General features: G+C 35.4%; 1 protein-coding gene across 2 annotated transcripts in view; it reads left to right on the top strand.

Moving 5' to 3' along the window:
* Positions 1-23,843, top strand: part of LOC123312928 (formin-like protein) — an 88,597-nt gene that overhangs the window by 63,379 nt on the left and 1,375 nt on the right. Inside the window, exons 4-14 of one of the 2 annotated variants that reach the window (XM_044897518.1) lie at positions 1,720-1,799; positions 16,552-16,888; positions 18,694-18,942; positions 19,021-19,281; positions 19,395-19,647; positions 20,624-20,904; positions 20,995-21,205; positions 22,172-22,464; positions 22,524-22,803; positions 22,857-23,131; positions 23,189-23,305. In XM_044897518.1, coding sequence (XP_044753453.1) covers positions 1,720-1,799; positions 16,552-16,888; positions 18,694-18,942; positions 19,021-19,281; positions 19,395-19,647; positions 20,624-20,904; positions 20,995-21,205; positions 22,172-22,464; positions 22,524-22,803; positions 22,857-23,131; positions 23,189-23,305 — 2,637 coding nt within the window. Of the gene's footprint in view, positions 1-1,719; positions 1,800-16,551; positions 16,889-18,693; positions 18,943-19,020; positions 19,282-19,394; positions 19,648-20,623; positions 20,905-20,994; positions 21,206-22,171; positions 22,465-22,523; positions 22,804-22,856; positions 23,132-23,188; positions 23,352-23,843 lie in introns of both variants that reach the window. The other variant, XM_044897520.1, reaches the window with a different exon arrangement.

Here is a 23,843-nt window from a genome sequence, read left to right as displayed (position 1 = left end):
GAAGAAAAATTCAGGATTTCACCGAATCTCATGTGAAAGAAGAGAAATGAACAATTTTCAAAATACTGAAATTCTGATAAGTGGTTTAATACTTGGTATTATCACCCCTTGCTCGGCAACGACGGTTCATACTCAAAATGAGGGATCTTAAAATGTTCTGATCTAATCCTTCCCAGATTTCTCCGAGTTGGGTTCCTAAGTCATTAAGAGTAGCTGGATGATTTTCTGAACTTCTCAGCCTTCTATTGAGGTTGTCCCAAACCTGCTCAATCGGATTGAGATCTGGACTTCTTGCTGGCCATTCCATTCGAGAGACTTCAACCTCTTCAAGGTACTCCTGAACGATGCGCGCACAATGGGGTCTGGCATTATCGTCCATAAAAATGAAATTTTCACCAATGTATGGGGCAAATGGCACTACATGCTTTTCAAGAATGTTCCTTTTATACTTATCAGCATTCATAGCTCCATTATCAACGACCACTAGGTCTGTGCGAGCAGTCAAAGATATTCCACCCCATAATCGATCCTCCCCCGAAACCAGTAGTATTCAGGAAATTGCACTGAGCATATCTTTCATGTGGTCGTCTGTATACAAGGGAACGTCGATCACAATGGTAGAGGCAGAATCTAGACTCATCTGTGAAGAGAACTTTTTCCCATTCAGCCTCTTCCCAATGGATATGTTCTCTCGCAAAATCCAAACGCGCCCTTCGATGGGCTGGGGTAAGAGCTGGGCCTCTTGCCGCGACACGAGGCCTTAAATCATATTCTCTGAGGCGATTTCTTATTGTCTGAGTGCTAATTAGCACCTCATGAGTTTGCTCAAGCTGAATTTGAAGGAGGCGAGCGGTTGTAAACCGTTGTCTCAACGAAGAAACTCTCACGTAACGTTCTTGAATAGCAGTTGTTACCCGTGGTCTACCCTGTCCTGGTCTTCGGACATTCATACCTGTCTTCCTGAATCGCTGCAACATTCTGGACACACTTGTATGGGAAACTCCAAACCTTTCTGCAATTCTTGTGTACCTATGTCCACCCTTCTTCTGGCAAAACTACCGCTTGGGCACATGCCTCTTGGGTCAAATTGCGTGTTTCGCGTTGCATAGCGATCGAGTGTAGAAAATCAAACGAAAGAAAAACTATTGATCACTAGAATTGATCGAGAACAACTGATTTTAGAATGGAGCCAATACATTCAAAATCTGGTAATATCATCTTTTTTTATTCCTGCTGGGAAAAAACATCTGTATTGAAGAAAACCGTTGAAAGTGGATAACATATGCATGCATAATTCTGATAAACACCTTCAGTTGTAGAATAAATTTGAGATTTCCATAATGTGCGTTAATTTTTTGCGCAGTGTAGGATGAATGAGTAAACAACCATTTGCTCAGCTGCAACGATTTGTCTCATGTGAACTTGAAGCAGACTAAGTACTTGCTCCATCTCTTCTGAGGTTAGGTTATGTAACGCTTGGCGAAAATAAACCTCGAAATTGGTTCAGGATTGGCGAATTTTACAAATATATTCACTTACAGTGCCCTAAATCAATCGCAACATTTTCCAATACATCCCACACCATGTAAACAATCATTCATTTAATGGATAGTTTAATTTATGGTCTGTTTGTATATTTATTTCATGTGGCCGCTCTACGGCGAATTTAAAATGGCAAGCGAACTCCTCAGCTCTTAATCCTCTCATTGTTTGTTCCAGAAACGAAAAATGGTGGGCGAATCAACTTCGACTCAAGTGCTCAGAGATCTAGAAATATCATTGCGGACCAACCATATAGAGTAAGTACAAGTAATTCCAAGGTAATTGTCATAACTCATTCTGAATGGTCGAATGGTACATCGTGACTCTTGAATATGTTATAAATGTAGATTTAACGTATGCATATATTGTTGTTCTATGGGAAGCGGAATTCAACTCATATGGCAAATATTCTTTCCTAAGTCAACGTTCGAAAATTCAGATTTTTATTTGAATGTTTATAAGGTGTCAGAAATCACCGAAAAAAACCGAATCAGAAGCTTTTTCTCATGTGTTATTTTCGAATTTTGAGCCGAAAATAGTCTCAATTGATTGGGTTGGACTTGATGATGAAAAATTCAGTATCAAATTGAGTGTTGGCCTGTTGTTAATACCCTTACGTAATGGAAATGAATCTTATTACACCTCATATGCAGAAATACATCAAGTTATCTTCATCAGAGCGCGCTAAGGAAATGAAAAACAAATATACATGTCAAAAAACATAACTTCCTTCTAGCACTCTATAGTAATAAGTGGCAGAGTTCATCTAGACTCAAGAGCAATTGGCAACTTGAAATCGTTTTTTTTTATTTTGTTCAGTTGCAAAATAAAGTACGTATCAAAATAAGCGATACGCCCTCTGGTGGCAGCCAGAGTAACCCGGAAATGCTGTACCTAACCATAGAAATCGGTAGCACATAGATTCGAATGATAATATCGATGCAGAGTGGGCTAGGGAAGAATGAATGTCTCGTTTCCGACATCGATTTTCAGAAGATGAATAATGGCCAAAACCGCATCCCTCCACCTTCTTCTTTTGTTTTCAAGTTATATCTAATCCACTCATAAGAGGAAACTAATTTTTCGGCTGTATGAATTTTTGTTTCTCTATTTCGTAAAGTTTCAATAACTTCGAAAAACAAAATGTTACATTCTGCAGACACTTTTTGATTTTTCTCAGTCCGCCACTTGATAAGTGATAATAGTAACTTCCCTTTTTTTTTTCAATACAAACCACATTTTTTTTCACATATTTCAGTCCCATATTTTTTCTGATTCAAAATATATAATGTACGTCGAGTATCTAATTGTTCTTCCAATAAAAAACTCAAAACCTAGTTCGGTCAAGTTGGCAGGTTATTTTCATTCTTAATTATAATATTATAATGAACTTTATGCTTCATGTTGTGTCACGTTATCAGAGACTTTGAAGATCACTTTCATTCCGGATATTTGAAAAGGTGGTCGGAAAATCAGTAAATAACGGGAATTTCTACTATGACTACTTCATATTCACTTATACTAGTTCTAGCACAGTCGTCTCTAAGATCTACAGATTTGTCACCAATTAAACGCGTGTTATACCTGAACGACAGTTTAATTACTCTCATTAGTCATTAAAAACCTGGCATTAGATTGTGATGCTGCAAAAACATTTTAAGCACCTTCAGCATGGAATGAAGTATCCCAGAGAAAAGCGAAGAGGCCAATATTCTTGCCATAAAAACACTCAAACGCCATTTACTGAATAGTTCCGTGGTAAAAAAAGATGCACCTATAAGAAAGGGTTGAGGAAGAAGAGGAAAACTCCAGCGGAATCTTCAAGGGATCCAGAGATGGAAGTTCCTCTTCAAAACTGCAAGATCCAAAAGGTGTTCGTAGATCTCAGTGGAATAAGTTACACCTCCTCACTGTTCATCATAGTGTCTTGTAGGACACTGTCGTCTCAGGTAGCATCTGATGAAAATTAGAAACTGAGTGTAGTTTTGTGGAAAGAAGGGGGGATATACATACTATTCACCTGGTTAAAGAATACCTCGCCATTGCAAGCCAACGGAAACAGTGCTTTGGACGAGAAACTGTGAGGGTGAAGAAGAAACCCTCTTGAAGACTCCGCAGATACTGAAGTTAATTGGAGATTTGGAACTGGAACAGCTCTGGTGCGGTGCATTGCAACCCCTGTAGAAATATCAACTATCTCCGAGAAAAATGTTTTTATTCGATCTGGAAACGTCTCATGAAAAACTATTATTTTAGGGCTGAAAAGGACTATGCATTTTCTAAAATCCTTGTTAATTTGTGAAATACTATCTAGCGATTATGCACCAGTTTAGTAACCAGTTTCCGAAAACTCACGGTCGTCAAAGTACGAATGCAATCTATGCGTCAGCAATTATTATCCAAAACCGCAAAATCTGGGTTTTTTGTTTTTCCCAATTTGGAATATTTGAATTATAAATATTGCTCTGCTGAAATCGTGAAAATTCACGCTATACAGGGTGTCCGGGGAATAACTGTACATACTCTTACCAGAGATAGAGTTGGACTAGCTGGTTACGGATTGACTATGAAAAATTAATTTCTGGATTTCCCTAGAAAGCTACAGGGTGATTTTCCAACTTCATGGAAATACTTAGATCATCATAAAATCCAAACTTATTGACGGATATTATTGAATCTTGGGAGGTTATTGACACATGCTAAGGTCAAGTCAGAAAGATATCAATTATTTTATTATTCCAGGGCCGGATTCATTAATATTCATTTAAAGTGTTCAGGGCAAAAAAAAACACTTTGTATTTCAAATTACAAATAATTGATTCGTTTTTTAGGAAGAAGCTAAATTATGCTTCAATTATCGGTATCACTCAAAGTTGTCACATCAAGAATTATTTTTTTATGAATTTTTGAATTTGGATAAAGTTCGAAAATTTGAATTTTTCACCATGAAGAGAACTGAAAATCTCATGTTTGAATATAAAATGCAAATGTATAAGTAGAAAATTCACAAAAAATTTCAGAGCTTTAATAAGCACTTCAATAACGAAACAATAACAAATAAAAAAAACTAAAATACAGTAAAGAGTACCTAATAAAAATAAAAATAGGAACGAATGAATTGCTGAGTCAACGATATTTCAAAAGTTGTTCGAAATGAAAACCATCAGCTTGTATACATTTCTCTTGCCGAATTTTCAAATTGGATACAGCCTTTCGAATCATATCGCCATTATTTCTTAAAATATCGCAACAGTTGATTATTCTGTTCATCAGCTGTTCTCTTCACTGGAAGAAGTGTAACTTTGGTCTATATCATTGTTGTCGAACACCCAGTATACATAAGAATAATTTTGAAATATGCTTCTGTATACCTTATACACAGCACCAATTTTTTTTCAAAATACCTTCATTTACTCCCTCAAAGTGAAATCCGCGTCTGGGGTGGCCACCCAGTATATCAACAAATTATTATAGTCTTCTTCACCTTCAGTGACTTTTTTAAGAAAATTTATTATTTATTTTCGACCTGCACAAGATGACTATGTCCTGTTCAAGTAAATAAATTGCAATTTTCGAACTTTATCCAAATTAAAAAATTCATAAAAAAATAATTGTTGATGTGACAACTTTGAGCGGTACCAAAAATTGAAGCATAATTTAGCTTCTTTCTAAAAAGCTAATCAATTATTTGTAATTCGAAATACAAAGTTTTTTTTTACCCTGAATACTTTAAATGGAGATTAATGAGTCCGGCCCTGGAATAATGAAATAATTTATATCTTTCTGACTCAACCTTAGCATGTGTCAAAAACCTCCTAAGTTTCAATAATATCCGTCAATATGTTTGGATTTTATGATGGTCTGAGTATTTCCATGAAGTTGGAAAATCACCCTGTAGCTTTTTAGGGAAATCCAGAAATTAATTTTTTATAGTCAATCCGTAATCAGCTAGTCCAACTCTATCTCTGGTATGAGTATGTACAGTTACTCCCCGGACACCCTGTATATTGTCATGATTTATTCTGAGCTACAACCGAGATGGCCATAATAAAGAACCTGCGTTCAAGTAAAAAGGAACATTATGTTTTATTCGCTCGATATTAGTCATACATAGTGCAAGGAGGAGTCATTCTGAATTGACTATGCTCTTGAATTCTTTGAAGTTGATGCTCTCACCAATTCGATTAATTGAGGGATTCCAATGACCATTCGCTATACAGGATATCCCAACTAAACACGTACGCCCTTTAGAACTTACTATACAATTGAATTTTTGAAAATAGGTACGTAGATTTTTTTTGGAGGAGTGCATGTCTTGATAAGAAATCTGCCAAATTAATCTTCATCGTGTACAAAACGACTCTCAAAGTTTTGATTCGGGCAGGGGTTCCTAAAGTGTGCGATTAAACAGTGGCCATCGTTTTCACCATATTCTGCCAATCAAAGTTGAGTTCTCGCGAGTAAATGACTAGAAAAAGTTTGAGAACCCCTGTGCCTGTATATTACTACATTTATCATGTCGTCTGCAAAGTTCAACTTACGAGGATGGATATACAAGTCACAAAAATCTAAGGAAATTACTGATCAAGTGAACGTAGTTGGAGTACTAGGACCATAGGCGTAGCCAGGGTTGTGTTTCGGGGGGGTTTTGAAATGAAATTTTTCTGATTTTGACATATAAATTGAGACTTTTTGAAACTAATATTATGTAACTATATTATTTCGGGGGGGGTTTGAACCCCCAAACCCCCCCCCCTGGCTACTCCCGTGACTAGGACGACTTTTGAATAATAGAAGATACATTATTTTGTGATATCCATAGCATGTCCGATTCTCAAATTGTATTGACTAAACGGAGTTTGCTATCAGTGGCTATCAGTTATTCGATTGGTTTCTTGTGCCATCTGAAATATCTAAAAAATTTATGTACTAGGTAAAACAACTAGATTTATTAGTTCATTGTAAAATTCCAAGGACACTTTGTGGAAATTCAAATTGAGAAAATTCTTCAAACTCGACCATCCACGTATTTTACGACGCTAGTAAATCAGCACATGCAAGTTGCATATTTCTAAGAACAATTATTAATGGAGCGATGTCAGTCAGTATAATTCTTGCAAAATCTAGAATAGCTCCAAAAAAATATCACTTTACCTAGACTGTAATTATTGACGGCGTTACTAGGTGTCACACTATATATAACAGTTACAAAAATAAAAGAAATTTGCGATATGAAGACTTACTTCTGGGGCGATTCAATGGTGGCATGACCTGGATACGAATAAAAGGACAATGGAAATTTTTTTGTGAAAAACAGGGTCAAAGAAATAAGACTATATACAAATACAGATGATTGGTATCATGTTCCAGGCAAAATCAATCCAGCAGACCTGGCTTCCAGAAGCTGCAATGCCAAAACTTTGCTGGAAACTAAGAAGTGGTTTGGTCCAACATGGTTAAAAAAGAATCCAGAAGATTGGCCTCATAATGAAATATTTTGTCCAGAAGAAGAGAATTCAGAAAAAAGGAAATAAGTAAAACAAAGATAGACAGTAACAGCTTCCTCAGACGACAAAAATATATCCAACAGCTCCGGGAAGGTCTAAGAACACGCTTCAAAAAAGAATATTTTGCAGAACTGGTTAACTCTGATCGTCGGAATTCACGTGAATTGGAAGTTGGCAAAATAGTTCTGATTGGTGAAGAAAATACCAAACGGACAGATTGCCCCGGAAGAGATGGAGTGTCGAGAGTAGCAAAGGTGAAAACAAGAACTGGTGAACTTTTACGACCTTTCCAACGTTTATATCCCATGGAAATCAAAGATTCGACTAGATCAACGAAAGATCGAACTGATCAGTCAAGAATAAAGAACACAGACATAGAGATGAACTTGGAAGGAAGCGGTTTAAATAAAGATGAAGAGAAGAAGGAAAAAATCACTTTTGGAAAAACAATAAGTTTTTCAATTCTAAGTTTCCAAAAGGTAAATAAGTAAAGATATAACACTAGGGAATGTGGGTCGAGTGGGCATCATTTCAATGGTCTACAGAGTCTGCACAATAGAAGAAAATTCATTCTTGTGCATTTACATTTTTCTTGTCAAGAATTATTTCCAGAAATCAATCAATATTTAATTTTCGAAAATCCAGTAACCTACTTTCTGTTTGATTGCGGAAGCCCAATTCTTCACGGTGCCGTTTTTTTTTGGTATCCATTTTTTGAGTGAAACAAATTTGAATTTCGAGGTCACTATAGATCACCTTAAAATCTACAATCACAAGGCCAAGTTCAGAAAAGCAAAAATTCAAATTGTAATGATGGTCAGAAAAATTCTAAACTGCTTGGATACCTAAAACTGCATAAGATTCATAAAAATCGTTACGATCTTAGTCGAACTAGCCAAACACCATCATCATCACATTTCCTAGTTTCTTTCCACTGAGAATATTGAGCAAATGACATGGTGACTTGGTACGAATCTCGTTACATTCCAGATGGCGCTGGGGTGTGGTAATACTTCGTAGCATCTACTGGCACAGTTCGATTTTTATATCAACACTCGATTCATATTTTTTCCACCTTAATATGTGAAGGCACGATGCTGTTCATGGTCAAAGAATCATGATAAGTGTGCTGCTGAGAAGAGATCATAATGCTTCAAACCTTGCACAAAATGAAAACACTCTGAAACTTGAACTGATCAAGTTTTTCACATAGAATAAAAAATATACTCAAAGTACAGCTGATAAGAAAGAATCCTTGTGTTCATTACCTACTAATTGACGGACTTTCTCGCCATCCGCGTAAGGCGTAAAGGAGGAAAGATTACCAGAATGTGAGGTGTTGCAAAAACACTTGAACGATAAGTAGAAATTACGAATATTACAATAATTTCCACTTTCGTCAAAAAGCTGGCACTGAACGAACGTCTTTTTTCAATTTCAGCAGGATACGAATTGTAGCCAATGGTGAGCCTTTTCGAGAAATTTTTTCAGGTGGAAATTCATAGAAGAGATAACTTCACCTCGGAAAGTCAATGACGTGAACGAATATTTGTTCTTCAATGAAAAATTTTTTTTCCGTTTGACGAATAAAAAAATTCCTTACTTTCCGAGATGACGAACTGATTGAATTGAATTATAATATAATAAAAACCTCATATAAATTAGTGGTTTCTGATGTTATATATTCATTTTCTCTTTTTGAACTGACCACTAAAACGGTGTAGACCCCTCTTAATCTTGAAAGTAAGGTATATCATAATATCGAATGCTTTTAACAAAGGCGAATAGTTTTCGACATAGAAACATTTTTTTTCAATTCTTTTTCTTTGTTACGTATCTGAGTTTCAATGCAATAATTGAATCGTAGAGAAAAAATTAAAGATACCTATAACTCCAAATCTAACTGCCAACTCTACTAGCGCATTCGGGAAGTTCACAATCAGACTGACACTATAGACCGAATTGAATTCGACCACGATGATCGAAATGTATTCCTATTTTGTTGCAAGCTAGAAAGTATGAGTGGGGAAGCTGTACCATCAATTTTTTTGGCGTTGACTCCATTTATGTATGTAATCCATTAAATTACGGCAAGTCTATAATTATCGACAATGAGTGTACCCGTATCTTCTTGAACATTCACATCCAATGAGTTACACGTACTCTCCTATCTGATAAACATTTCCTAGGCAAATTTCAAATAAGAAAAACGTGTCGGGAGAAACTTGCTTGCAATTTAATCGTGGTGGAAATCGCGTTAAATTGTTAGCGGGCAAATGTTGCCTTAGGAAAATTGTTTCTAACTGTTCTTCCACCGCATTGTTCTTTGATATGCTTTGCCGAAGGTGGATTAAAAAGTTCTTCCTCGGAGTAATGTTGAACTATGCAGTTTCGTTGAGAGTTGTCGCAATTTCATGGTTTTCAAGAATGAAGAAATCTTATTACGAGATTACGTACAAGGTTCTGAAAAAATATTCCGCATCGAAACGAAATGGTCTTTCAAAATGCTCATGTGTATGTATGAAATTATGGAATATCCAAGGAATCGTTAAAAAGAATTCGATTTTTTCGAGACGACGTTGATTACTCCAAATTTCACATCTTCGACTGATGGATGCAGTTGAATATCACATAGGTATTTTCCTCATAAGTTATCGGTTAATTTTCAACAGACACAGACGGCACTCGGTTTTCAATTTATTCTCTGATTATCACCCTGTATCTATATTATAAACGAAGGTCCTAAAGAAATTAAAACCTCTTGATATGAGTCCACCTTGGTTACCTCAGTTTGTCGCATTCTTCCAGGGACAGCCTGTACGTTAACGTCAGTTTTGACGGAAGTTGGCAGCACAGATCGGGGTGTTTTAAATCTATCGGACTCTGAGAATACTGTTTTTGGCCACGGTATTTATGAAAAATCATGATTTATTATACAGGGTATTTCTGAATCGATGCGAAAGATTTCAATGGGTGATTCTATGGCAATAATTAAGGCGGTCTTTCATATAACTTTTTGTTAAACGCCCTTTCTCTCCAAGTTACAGCTTAGGTACCCTTAAAATAAGGTAAAAAAATTGTTTTTATTCAATATATCACCTTTGGAAAAATTTTGAAGAATGAAATTTGGAAAATATCTGATGCTAATAAAATAGCAGTTTTTGAGTCTTTTTGAGCAGTATTTTATTTTATTGTGATCAAACTAACAACTTTATGATAACATATCAAGACATAAAAAAGATGCAGATTGAGTCTGTCTTTTCAAATAAATTTTTTAAATAGGACAATAGAGGCGCATTAAAAAGTTCTGATTCAAAATCATAGGGGTTGTTTTTTAAGTCTCTTGTGATTGAATTTTAAGGTTACAAAAACACTCAAAAACTGCCATTTTATTAGCATCAGCTATCAGCCAAATTTCATTCTTCTAAATTGTTCCAAAGTGGATATATTAAAAACAATTTTTTATCAAATTTTAAAGGGATGTAAATTGGAGAGAAAAAGTTATTGAACAAAAAGTTATATGAAAGACCCCTCTTGATTTTTGCTAAAGAATCGCCCTTTGAAATCTTTCGCATCAATTCAGAAACACCCTGTATTTTGTTAGCCGAATTAGACCGACCAGGTGGATCTCCTTTACTAGTTATTTAGGAAAGGAAAATTCCTCTGCAGAATCTTTTTTGAGAACATAAAGAAGGACTTTGAGTATACTTCGAAATACTATTATAAATATGGAAAGATCATGCTCAATTCATTATACGGATTATTCTTTCATCATTACTTAAAATTCTGATCATGAAAGTTCACAAACGTGTATATTCAATGACAGCACCATTTTTATCGGCAAGTAAGTCCATGGCAAAGGGCAATGCCAATGTGCACGATAGCTGACCTATTGAATATCTCAGACCAACTTCATGCTCCGCATAATCTATTGCATTCATTTTTAACGTCATTAAATGCTGATGTTCAGCTCAAAATGCTTATTTCCTGTTTAACATCTGCGTTTTTATATCGAACCCTACTTATTTCCGTTTTGTTTATTGAGAGTCGACTGCCAGTGCATTGTCTGGAATGATTAACTTTCTGTGTGCATTTCATTGAGCCCGCAGGGGCCAAAAATAACCAACCCAACTGTTGTGGCTCCAGTATTCATTATTGTTTATTGATCAGACTGGTGAAGGTATACAATTATTTGATTTGAGAATATAATGAGCGTGTTTGCTCATAATATATACGTTCTTTTTGATGGTGATGCATCATCCGATTACCGGGTTCATTCGAAAAGTGGTGATGATGACATCTAACTTTTTGAACTCTTGCAGCAAAATGTTTGAAATTTTAGTAGTGAGTTTCAATCATTTCCATACGCTGTTGAAGCATATTATATTGTTCCATTTTTACTAATGAAATAGTTCTCAGTTTTCATATGTTAAATTACCGCTCCTGATATTGGGAGTATAAATTATTTCGGTTGCAATTATTGCAGATTAAAATAAATAAAGAGATCATTCAAAGTAGGCATTAGCCATTGCTGGCAACTACTTTTTTTCATTTCGCAGGCAATTTTTGAAAGAATTGCCTACATAATTTACCAGTCGGTGCATTGTCACCACAATCATTTGATTCATATGTTGCACTTTTCGTCCAATTAATTTAGAGCAAATAATCCAACATATCCAACAAGGTGAAAAACAAGGTTATTGAATGAAATTCAAAGCGATATGAATTATGGATTAATTTTTAACCTCTCCGGAACCACCAAAATCAGCTGACACTATGACACATTAATTACAGTGTAATGAAGAAGGTTAACGCTGAAAGGTTATGAAAGAAAACAGTGCAATTAGCTAGTCCGATGTATTTTATTAATAACAGTCAATGCCATTTATTTAAAACGGACCGAACTATTATAAGAGCTGCCAGAATCATCAAATTGGGAAACTGTTACCTATAAACTTCATTGATCACAAAAACAACAAACAAGAGATTCTCTATTCTAACTATAGAAGAAAATAGTAGGCACAACATGCAAAATGATTCAAGACCAACTAAGAGCGAGTTTAAGAAAACTTTGATTGCCCGATCAACGATTTGACAGTCACTCTATTTCCAGAATGAAATCTGAAATCACTGAAACTTTAACATTCCTGAATATATTGAAAAAGTAGCTATCGATTTTGATTATCATCGAATGGACTTATACCAGGAAGAATATTTGACGCATTCCTACATAAATTTCAACAGAATATTCCTCAAGTCGAAAGAAGCACGTTTTCTCTTCACCATTTTTCCAATTTGGCTCTGTTGGAAAGATACAGGCTGTTGAAAATCTATAAAAAAATTCAATTTTGAAATTCCACCGTCATCCTCCTGTTGCTTCATTATGACCATTACATACCATAAAAAAAACTGAAATTCAAAGGCCCCAATTCTTAAAGTTATTTGATATTCAACAATGAAAAATATCTGAAAATCTAAAAATTGGGTACCTACTTAAGCTGAATCTAAATCTGTTTGAAATATCCACAGATGTGTATTTTCATAGATTTAGCTTGTTACTCCGAAGGAAATTTTGTTTTGCCAGGGGTGGGTGGTATAGCTCATTATGAAAACTTAAAATGGCTTTATCTTTTTATATAGGGCGAATCGGAAAAAATATTAAATGACAAAAGTGTTTCTCTTGTCCTCAAGAATCCACTGTTGAAATCAGGGCCGTCGCTATAGGGGGGGAGGGGGGGGAGCGTCCCCCCCCGGAGCACATTCGAAAGGGCGCCAAATAGACCGCGCAGGCGCGAAATCATAACAAACTGCGTGCCCCGCCATCAATAGACCGCGCAGGCGCGAAATCATAACAAACTGCGTGCCCCGCCATCTAGTCGATTCATGGGAACTACAGTGGCGGCATTGTAAAGTCTCGTTGTCAGAGCGGTCAGCGGTGTGAACACATGAGTTTAACCATTTAAAAGCATTTTATCGTATTATGGATCCCTGCCAAAAAAAGCTCAAACCGTCTGGAGCGGAATTCAGAAAAAGGGCGCAGAAAAGGAAAATTGAGACGGAAAAAGCAGCAAATGTGATGGATACATGGCTGAAAGCAAGTTGTTCGAAAGAAGTGGGGAATATTCTTGAAGAGAGCGAAAAAGGTAAATTTTGCTGATTACTAACACAAAGTTTTCGAGCTTATTCTAGCTTTGAATATGGAAACAATGAAATTCGTTAATTTTCATTTTTATACTTCTCATCATATTCGAAGCTTGAAGTACCTATAAGTAATTTTTGTTTATATACATAGACTCTTTTCGCCCTCGATCTTTCGAGACATGTGAACCTCTGAGAAAAAATAACGCAAAATCAAATTCACCAGATTATTTCAAGGCTTTCTTTTTTAGATGATAGCCATGAAATCGAAATGGAACAAACAACTAGTAATACTGAGAACATTCCCGGCGAAACCAGAAATTCTGAAATTTGCGATTCACTCACGCTGAGTATGTCGCAGGAAAAACAATGTTTCAATGTATTCAGTTCATCTGAAGAAATATCGTGGACGGCATTCTCCGCAAAACTTTTACAGATCATTGATGACTGTAAGAGTTTCGAAAAATACGAAAAGATAATAAAAGATTCCAAAGGAGAAGAATTTTCAATTATCATTGAAACCGTATCTTATTTGAAAATGATGAAAAATGATTTTGAAAATTGCATATCTGTCGGCGAGTCAATGATTAAACAGTTTGAAATTCAGGAACCATGTACAATTAAATCTTGTGAAGATGAAGGAAGCCGTTTAGTTTCTCATGATCCTGGGCTAAGAACTAAATCGCTATCAGAATCTCAAAAAAAATACTTGATTACTTTGGGACCTCATCAACCCAAATTATCAGTATTTCCGAGTGATGGTAAAAACAGATTCAATTCATCGTGGTACAGAGAGTATAATTTTCTGGAATACAGCACCGTTAAAGACAGAGCATACTGCTTCGTTTGCTGTTTATTTCCACCAAATAAGTCTCATAATGCAGAAGATAATTGGTTTAATGAAGGAGTTAAGGCTTGGGGAAAAATGAAAAGTAGTGGCAAGAACAAACTCGGGAAACTTCCAAGCCATTTTTCTTCGCAACACCACATCGCAGCAGTACAAAACTACTGCAATTTTGTGAATAGTACTCATCATATTGATATCATTCTGGATAAAAATGCCGAATTGAGACAAATTGAACAAAAAAAAATATTACAGTACAATAGAAAAATCATTTCCATGCTTCTGGATATATCTTCAACACTATGTCGTCAAGGCTTAGGATTTCGAGGAGATGCGCAAGATGATGTAGAAACGGGAAATTTTTATGAATTCGTCCACTTATTAGCTCGTCACAATCCCTTGCTTCAACAGTGGTTAGATAATGCTACTATGCGACCCTACCATATTACATACCTAAGCCCTACATCACAGAATGAATTCATAAGTCTGTTAGGAGGATGTTTAAGAAAACATATCGTATCGGAGATCAATAATAGCTCTTTCTACACCATTATGGTTGATGCAACACCAGACCACTCTCACAAAGAAATGATTTCAATTGTTGTGAGATTAGTTGATGAGCATTCCAAACCAAATGAACGCCTGTTAGAAGTTATGGAGCCTACTGGAAAAACGGGAATGGATATTGCAAGTGACATCGTTAATTGTTTAAACAAATATGAGATCAATTTGTCGAAGCTCACATTTCAGTCCTATGATTTCGCTGCAGCAATGTCGGGTAAACATAAAGGTGTTCAACAAAAATTGTGTGAATTGATCGGACACAAAGTTCCGTATATTCCTTGTCAGGATCATAGAGTGAATACAGCAGTAGAGCACTGTAGTAATGCTAGCTTTCTGGTAAGAGAATTTTTCAATTATTTGGAGGAGTTGTATACGTTTTTCACTTTGAGTACTAAAAGACACCAGATGCTCGAAAAAAAAATAGATAAAATTGAAAACTCTTTGAAACTCAGAAATTTGTCTAGAACACGCTGGGTGGCTAGAGCCGAAAGCATAAAGGCCGTCAATATTTCCTACGAAGAGATAGTTCAACTCCTCCAAGAAATTGCCGAAAATACTGACTTTGACAGCACCTCTAGAACAAAAAGTTCAGGATTGAGAAAGAAAATTTTGAATTTTGACTTCATTGTAACCCTTTATTTCATGAAAAATGTGATGTTCAAACTAAAAAATTTGATTGAATCTATCGAGACTCCCGAAATAAATGTGATCGATTGCAATAATATATTAGAATTACACATTCAAATTTTGAAAACAATGAATGAAAATAGCTCATCTATCGATGATTTGATCGCCAGCGCAAAGCAGTTTGCTGAAAAATTCGACATCAATGTTGAAGAAGACTTTAAAAAATTTCATCGGCGTCGATTAGGACCCCAAAAATTCGATAGCAGAAATGAAAATGAGACAATTTTAGGTTTATATACATTTTATAGAAAAGAGTTCAAACAAGTATTAGACACGCTCATTAATAATTTATCATTGAACGTGAAATCAGTAATAGAAACGTTAGATCCAATATTTAAAGTTTTCCATTTTCCGCTGAAATCACAAAATTTGAAACTGGAGTACTTAGAAGCATTGATCAATATGATTCCGCCAAAGCTAGATAGGCCAGACCCACAAGCATTACTTACCGAACTCATGATTTTATTTTCTGATTGCGAATCATGTAAATCATTAACTGAAGTAGCTGGTGTATTGGCAACGAAATATAAAATGTTAAAACTGGCCGATTACATTTTAAGATTTGCCGTAACCGCTGGTTATGGTACCAGTACTAACGAGAGAACGTTTAGTCAACTTAAGTTAGTAAAAAATGTTCTCAGAACAACAATGTCTGATCAGCGTCTGAACGATTTGCTTCTACTGAAATGCGAAAAAAAAATCGCAGCAACTCTTTCTCTTGAGTCAATAGTGACTTCTTGGAGCCTATTAAAAGAACGAAGAATTAAAGTGTGATTTGAATAGCAATATTTATGAGAATATTTTCTTGTTTCTTAGATTAGTTTAATTAATCACAGATTTATTATTACACTTGTTACTTAAAATATACTTAAAATATTTGTGAGGTATTTTCATTTATACTCATGTTCATTCATAATTATTTCTTTAAAAAACTGTGTAGCTACATATTTGTATTACCTATTATAATACACCTTTTCCGTGTTCTTGTTTTTTTTGGATATCCTGTGAATTTTTTTTAAAGAGGGGCGCCAAAATTCGAATTCCCCCCCCCCTCGGAAAAGCTCTTCGCTACGGCCCTGGTTGAAATGTATGTACAACTAAAATAAATATATAGATGAAATATCGCATAATTAAGAAGTTGTGAGTCTGAGAACACTATCCTTATTCCATTATCCATTCTTCTATTGAATCTACTTACAATACTATTACTAAATTATGGTTTTCTGAGCCACTAACGCCTTCTAATCGAGGATTTACTTTTTCTTCTAGATGGGTCCGAGAGTTCCTCAACGAGGATAACAATGGTTTGGACGTCCTCATTGATTATCTCAGCTTTCGACTTGGCATGATGAGGCACGAACAGAGAATAGCCGAGTCCCGTTCGGAGTCTGAGGAAAAGCTTAATCCTTCTTCCCCAAACTCCACGGTGAACTATCAGAACTCAACGTTGGATAGGACGAATGGACATCTTAGGACCTCCTTGGACATAAGCGGCAGTCCTAGTCTCAAGAGAAGATCGAAACATGTTGCGAAACTGAACATGGGAGAGTCGAAAGATGACATTCACGTCTGTATTATGTGTATGAGGGCTATAATGAACAATAAGGTAAGAATTTTACTGTGGCAAAAAAAGAGTCCATATTTTTTCACAAGAAAACCAGATATTTATATGCTGAATTTATAAGTTAACGTTCCCATATCTTTCATTTCCTATCAAATTTTTACATTTGTATTTCCACAATTTTTTAAAGTTTGTCATGTTTAAATTATATACGGGGTTGTGCGAAATGGGTGCAACACCTTATTTATGGCTAAATTGTAGCTTATAAGATAATTGATTAATCTAATAGTTTTCAAACATATATATGGGGATGCCGTATTGAACGTTTATAGAGAGAGAGAAAAATCTTAATTTTGTGCCGAAAATTTGTGTTGGAGATTTTCGACTACGAACTGCGTCGTAAGTCTCAGAATACTTTAGTATTCTGAGACAGAATACTTTAGTATTCTGAGACTTACGCAGCTTTTGAATATACCGGAAACACCCTAATACTTTCTTATTTCTATTGTAACAAGTCACAGCTCGTATATCTTTGCTTCGTTAGATAGCTTATTTAATAGTAATTTCAACAATATGCCATAACATGCCTTTTTTGAAAATTTTTTTCTTTCGAAATAATATTTACCATTGAATAAGCTAACTAGGGATGCATAAATATGCTGGGTGTGCCATTCAAAATAGGAAAGTAGTAGGTTGTTCCAGACATCTGAAAATAATTAAGGCAGAATGTTTATAGTCGAAACCCCAACATGTAAAGTCTGCAGCATAAATTAGTGATTACTTTTCTATGAATGTCTAATACGCCATCCATCGTGGGACACCCTGTATACTATTCATAGGCGTTTACTGATTTTCCGTTAAATCACAGTTGTTTAAGGTATGAAGCCATCAATAATGGTTTTCAATGGGACAACCATATATTTGTTTTCGACCAGATATGATCTTTCTGATATCATCAATGGTAGATTAATACCCACCAATTGTAAAAATTGTTGATTCAAAGTGATTATCGGGGTTAATACTACGAGTGCTCGCAATATTATCGAGAATTACTATTCTCTCATAGAAATCAAATAAGAGATTGAAAATGAAATTACTTTGTTACACCACTCGTCCTGCAGACTCACAGCAATTTCACGAATCAAATAAGTTGGAAGGTACGATATTTTATCTGAAATAACTTATTAAATGAGCTATAGCATTGAGTTGAATACTCAATGGATATAGTTAAGCAATAAATAGGGTGTTCCGCACATTGTACCCGTATATTCAACATTTTAAGTCATTTTATTTATTTTTTGGTCTAAATTCAAAGAATAAAAAAGCTCCCATGTTCTGGAACAAGCGCACAAAAACTAACAATAGTTCTTATAGTATATTATTTACTTGGTTTCTAATCCACTTTTCCCTGAATGATTTCACTGTCAAATCCATTGTTTTATGTTATTTCTCCTCCACCTTTGAGAATCAAAATATATCCCACCTGCAATGAACATCGAATTCTATTCAATAGTCTCTATTTTAAATATAAAAATATGATGTTTATAAGTCTCATAGTCATATTTCAGCAATACACTAGTTCATGGATATACTTATTTATATCTCAACAAACGGTATTTGTATGGTAGATAAGAATTATTCAAGAGAGCTGTTTTTATTCATTCACTGATTCACTTAAGCCCATTTATATCAGATTAAATTCCAAAAATTGTCATCTGAGTGGTGCTTGAACCCTGAAGAGTGAAAATTTTCAGTTAGCAAATTCCCCATTTAAATCTTCAAGTCATACAGATGTTCTCGCGAACCTATCCCGTCCCTTCAGTGTGTGATAATATCGAAACTTATTCCAGTATGGATTCAATATGGTTATTCAACACAGAGAAGCAATAAACTGCATATCCCTCAGTTTAATCCACAAGAGGTTACGAACTAAAGCATTAGTACTGGAATTATTGGCTGCCATTTGTCTAGTAAAAGGGGGTCATGAAATAATCCTCTCGGCATTCGACAACTTCAAAGAAGTTTGTCACGAAAAACACCGATTTGAAACGCTCATGAACTATTTCCTTAATTATGAGGTCTTCAATATAGAATTTATGGTAAGCAAATTTTCTGGAATCTACCTACCTTCTTTCATCACAACATTTCACAAATTCACCATTGTTTCATTTTTTCAGGTTGCTTGTATGCAATTTGTGAACATTATAGTTCATTCGGTAGAGAACATGAATTTCAGGGTCCATTTACAATATGAATTCACTGCCTTAAATTTAGATAGTTACTTAGAAAAATTAAAACATACCGAAAGTGAAGAATTACAAGTGCAGATATCAGCTTACCTCGATAACGTTTTTGATGTGGCTGCTTTGATGGAAGACAGTGAAACTAAAACAGCAGCTTTGGAGAAGGTAGCAGAGCTTGAAGATGAAGTGTCACAGGTAATTTATTGCTTCTACAAATTAACTATTTCATTTTGTTTTTGTGATATATGTATTGTATATATGTTACAATTCTAAGGAATTATATCTACATGTCTTCATAATCATTACAGCTTCATGAGAGGCTGCAAGAGTTCGAACATCAGGCATTAGAAAAGATGGCCCATTTAGAAACAGAACTGTTACAAGTCAGATCAGAAAGAGATGAACTCTTGGAAATAAAGCGAAAAGCGGATGAAGAAGTTACAACTCTCAGAAGGGTTGTGCAACACCATGAACAAGAATCTAAAAACAGACAATCTATGTTTGAATCTAAAATTGCCGAATTGGAGAATGTTTCTAAGACGATTCCGAAAGGAACCTCAAGTATGTAGATTTATTACACTTGTCATACAAAAGTTTGCCAATAATTTCGCTTATAAATCGCATGGCACATAACATTACTTACGATTCCTAACGAAGTGAAATCATGCTGTTATTACACTTATAAAGTACAGAGTAGGTACAGGATATGATTGTACCATCATAGCAGACGTAAATTTTCGAAATTCTTTGATATTTAGAACGAAACGCGAGCAGTACGGAATAATTCAATGCCAACTCCGATGTTACAATCATGTAAAAAGACCCGGTAGAATGGTTAGACATTGTGATCAAGTAATCTTATTGCCATTTTGTTTACCACGCTGACAATGCCAGTTCACGTCCGATGTTCCTCCCGAGTTGCGAGTAGTTTAGTAGCTTTATGCAACCAGCTTTACTTATCACCAATTGCCTAGTCACAACTTAGATTTGAAATCTAATAATAACAAAATAAATACAGAGTTAGAAAACAGTGACAAACAAAATTCATCAATTGTAGCATACCGGTTTCTGTATTACTGGTGCATTCTCAATGCAGCATAACTATGATGATCAGCTGTTTCTGAAAGTAAGGTTGTACTAGCTGACGGGTATTCAGACAAATGAGGGGTTCAGAGCTGAAGTGAACCAAGTCCATTCAACCTAATTTTGAGATGTAGGGATTAGAAGTTGTTTATCACCAATTAATTCAGAAGTGACTTCTTTATTTATTATTATTCTTATGTAAGCATATGCTTACATTCTAACCTTTTAAAATCTAAAGAAGTCACTTTTGAATTAATTGGTGATAAACAACTTCTAAACCATTCATCTCAAAACTAGGCTGAATGGACTTGGTTCACTTCAGCTCTGAACCCCTCAAATCGTAAACAACGTTTCGGCGAAGTTTTTGTGACTGCTTGTATTGAATTTTTTTTTTAATAGCTGCTCATTCTTCATCCGAAGGATTTAAACCAATATTAACCATGAACATTTTCAGTGCCTGGCATTTCGGATATTTTGAAGGATAGTCCTCCAGGAAAAACCGCAACACCGGATTCTTCTGTGATAATACCACCTCCCCCACCTCCGGCGCCGGTTATCGCACCACCCCCTCCACCATGTCCTCCACCACCTCCAGTTAAAATGCCCTCAGCTCCTATTCCTCCTCCTCCAGCAGGATTCATGCAAGCACCTGATGGAGCGATGACCATCAAGAGGAAAGTACAAACTAAATATAAGCTGCCCACCATAAATTGGGTAGCTCTGAAACCTAACCAGGTACAGCAATCATTTCTAATCCATTTTTCCTATTGAAATTGAACAGTGGGGTTGATTTGAAGTATCTAAATTGCCTAAAATGTTTATTAGGTTAGGGGCACAATCTTTAATGAGCTAGATGATGACAAGTTGCACAATTACATAGATTTCCATGACTTTGAAGAGAGATTCAAAATTGGTCATTCGGGACTTATGGCCAATGGCAACAATGAAGTAGATGGTCTCACTTCCTTCCCTAGTAAGAAATTCAAGAAACCTGAGAATGTATCGTTATTGGAACACACAAGATTGAGGAATATTGGTAAGTAAATAAGTTCAAAAACCACAAACCATTCGATTCAAAACAAGCGGGTTCTTCAGCGAGGAAAAATATCTGAAAATATTCTTGGATGAGTCTTTCAACTGCAAGGTTTGCCACAGGACAGGAATACATTTCTGTAACTGCTAACGCATCTGAAGTAAGACCTGGGTAATAAACCCTAAGCAAATGCACTGGCTATATACTTAATAGCCTTACACTACAAATAGTGCATATTTTTGTAGTGTGGTAGGAAAAAGTCCAGCAAATTACTGTCCATCACGAAGCTTGCACAGGCGAGGTGAGAAAGATGAAATAGAACCGGACTTGCTGAATGATATTTTCCAACACAATAGCTTAACTACCACTGGTGGAAAGAATTGACGCAGGCGCCCAGCTTGATTCAACTGTCTTGGCCTGTATACTGTATACTGTATACTGACGGTTCCAAAACTTCCTTAATCTAGGACGGTATTCAATTCTGAATTTTTGTGCCATCGAAATTGCTGTTAGAACTGCGGCTGTACAACAACCGAATCAAAATTTTCAGTGACAGTCAAGTCAAGCTGTCAAGCAGCTCAAAGCACTTGAATACAACTGCTGTACGGTCAGTTTGAAACTGCCGAACTACCCTAGGTAGGTAGTAAAAACAAAAAACCTACACACCTATGGTAGGCTGTACTTGGTCATTCAGGCTTCATAGGAAATAAAGTGGCAAATAGGGTGGCACATCTTAGTGAAACATTTTCTCTAGTGGGCCCAAAACCTTTTCTTGTTCTGGCCAAGCTGAGGCACAGTACCCTGAATCGCTGTAATGAAAAGACGTGAATCAGCACTACAAAATATTACATGATTTCAACGATTTAGTACTCCTTGATCATTCATTTGTTTATAGATTTATCCTTTGTCTAATACATTATTTGACTATAATTTTGTAATTCTTGAACAAGTAACTATGAATGTTTGTAGCAATATCTCGAAGAAAACTAGAAATGCCTGTAGAGAAAGTAATCAACGCAGTTAATATGCTGGATTTGAAACAACTTTCATTAGAAAATGTTGAACTCCTTCAAAGGATGGTTCCTACAGAGCCCGAAACCAAAGCCTATAGAGACTACATTAACGAAAAGAAAAACATCAATTTATTGACTGAAGAAGATAAATTCCTACTACAACTTACGAAAGTTGAAAGGATATCTGTGAAGTTGTCGATAATGAGTTACATAGGAAATTTTTATGACAATATACATCTCATTACACCTGTAAGTTTATTCCGTTTAATTAATAGGGTATTATAGAATTAATTTTTCTTTATTTGTAGCAAATACATGCAATAATCTCTGCCTCAAATTCTGTAAAACATTCCAAGAAGTTGAGATCTGTTCTAGAAGTAGTTTTAGCTTTTGGAAATTATCTAAACAGTAGTAAAAGAGGTCCAGCATATGGATTCAAACTACAGTCACTAGATTCACTATTAGATACGAAAACAACAGATAAAAGAATGTGCCTTTTACATTACATCGTAAATACCATTCGGCAAAAATTCCCAGAGCTTCTGAATTTCGATTCTGAATTACATTATATCGAGAAAGCCGCATTTGGTAAGTTTGCAGCATTTCATTTTGTAGGAATAGATTAATGATTTTCCTTTCAGTTTCTCTCGAAAACATCCAAACAGATCTACAGGAACTGGAGAAAGGCATGGATTCTGTAAGGAAAGAGGCCGATCTGAGAGGCAAAGGTGCACAAAGTCTAGTCATTAAAGATTTTCTCCAAAATTCTGAAGAGAAATTGAGAAAACTGAAATCAGAGTTCAAAACAGCTCAAGAAGCTTTTCGTGAATGTGTTGAATTCTTTGCTGAATCGCCAAGAACAACCGATGCTAACACATTTTTCCCGCTTCTTGTTCGATTTGTCAAAGCTTTCAAGGTTTGTTATATAAATACTGTAACCTTTAAGTCATGATATTATTTTCTATATTCACAGGTGGCTGATCAAGAGAATGAACAGAGAAGAAGGTTAGAGTTAGCAGCAATTAATGCAAATAACAAAACAAATGAAGATGTGGCCAAAAAGAATAAGATCAATCAGAAGAAACAGCAGGTGTGTATTTGGACGTTGGCTAAGCACTCATTTTCCAGTTAGTTAGGTTAGCTTACTTGCTTACACTTCATATTTTTGCTAAGACTTAGAATGTAGAAAGAGGCAACTTATATTGAATGGATATTGGTTATTTGGGTTTTTTGTAGTTTAAAAAATTATTATAAAATTGACACATTCTATGTTTTATCACATGTAATAAAATTGAATCATCCATTTTCCCTGATAATTTGTAAATTCAGTTAACCTTGGTGAAATATTTGAGTTATATATGTTGCCCTTTTCTCTAGAATTCATCGCATCTTACTCACACGAAAGTCAAAATTTTTCATTCATTCCATTAGTGAATAACCTCATTTCTATTATGAAGATACAATACCATTATTACCATGCAGTTGCTTGAAAACAAATTATGCATTATTACGTTACATTTTCTGTAACTTCTGTTTTCAATTTCAACACCCATGTTGAAAAATTATTTTCCATCACCTCAGTCCCCGATAAGAATGACAGAGTACCTTGAGCACCTTCAATTGAATAA

This window comes from Coccinella septempunctata, chromosome 5, assembly GCF_907165205.1.
Source record: "Coccinella septempunctata chromosome 5, icCocSept1.1, whole genome shotgun sequence".
Taxonomy (NCBI): domain Eukaryota; kingdom Metazoa; phylum Arthropoda; class Insecta; order Coleoptera; family Coccinellidae; genus Coccinella; species Coccinella septempunctata.
Note: the sequence above shows the minus strand (reverse complement) of the source record. Positions and strands in the feature narration are given on the sequence as shown.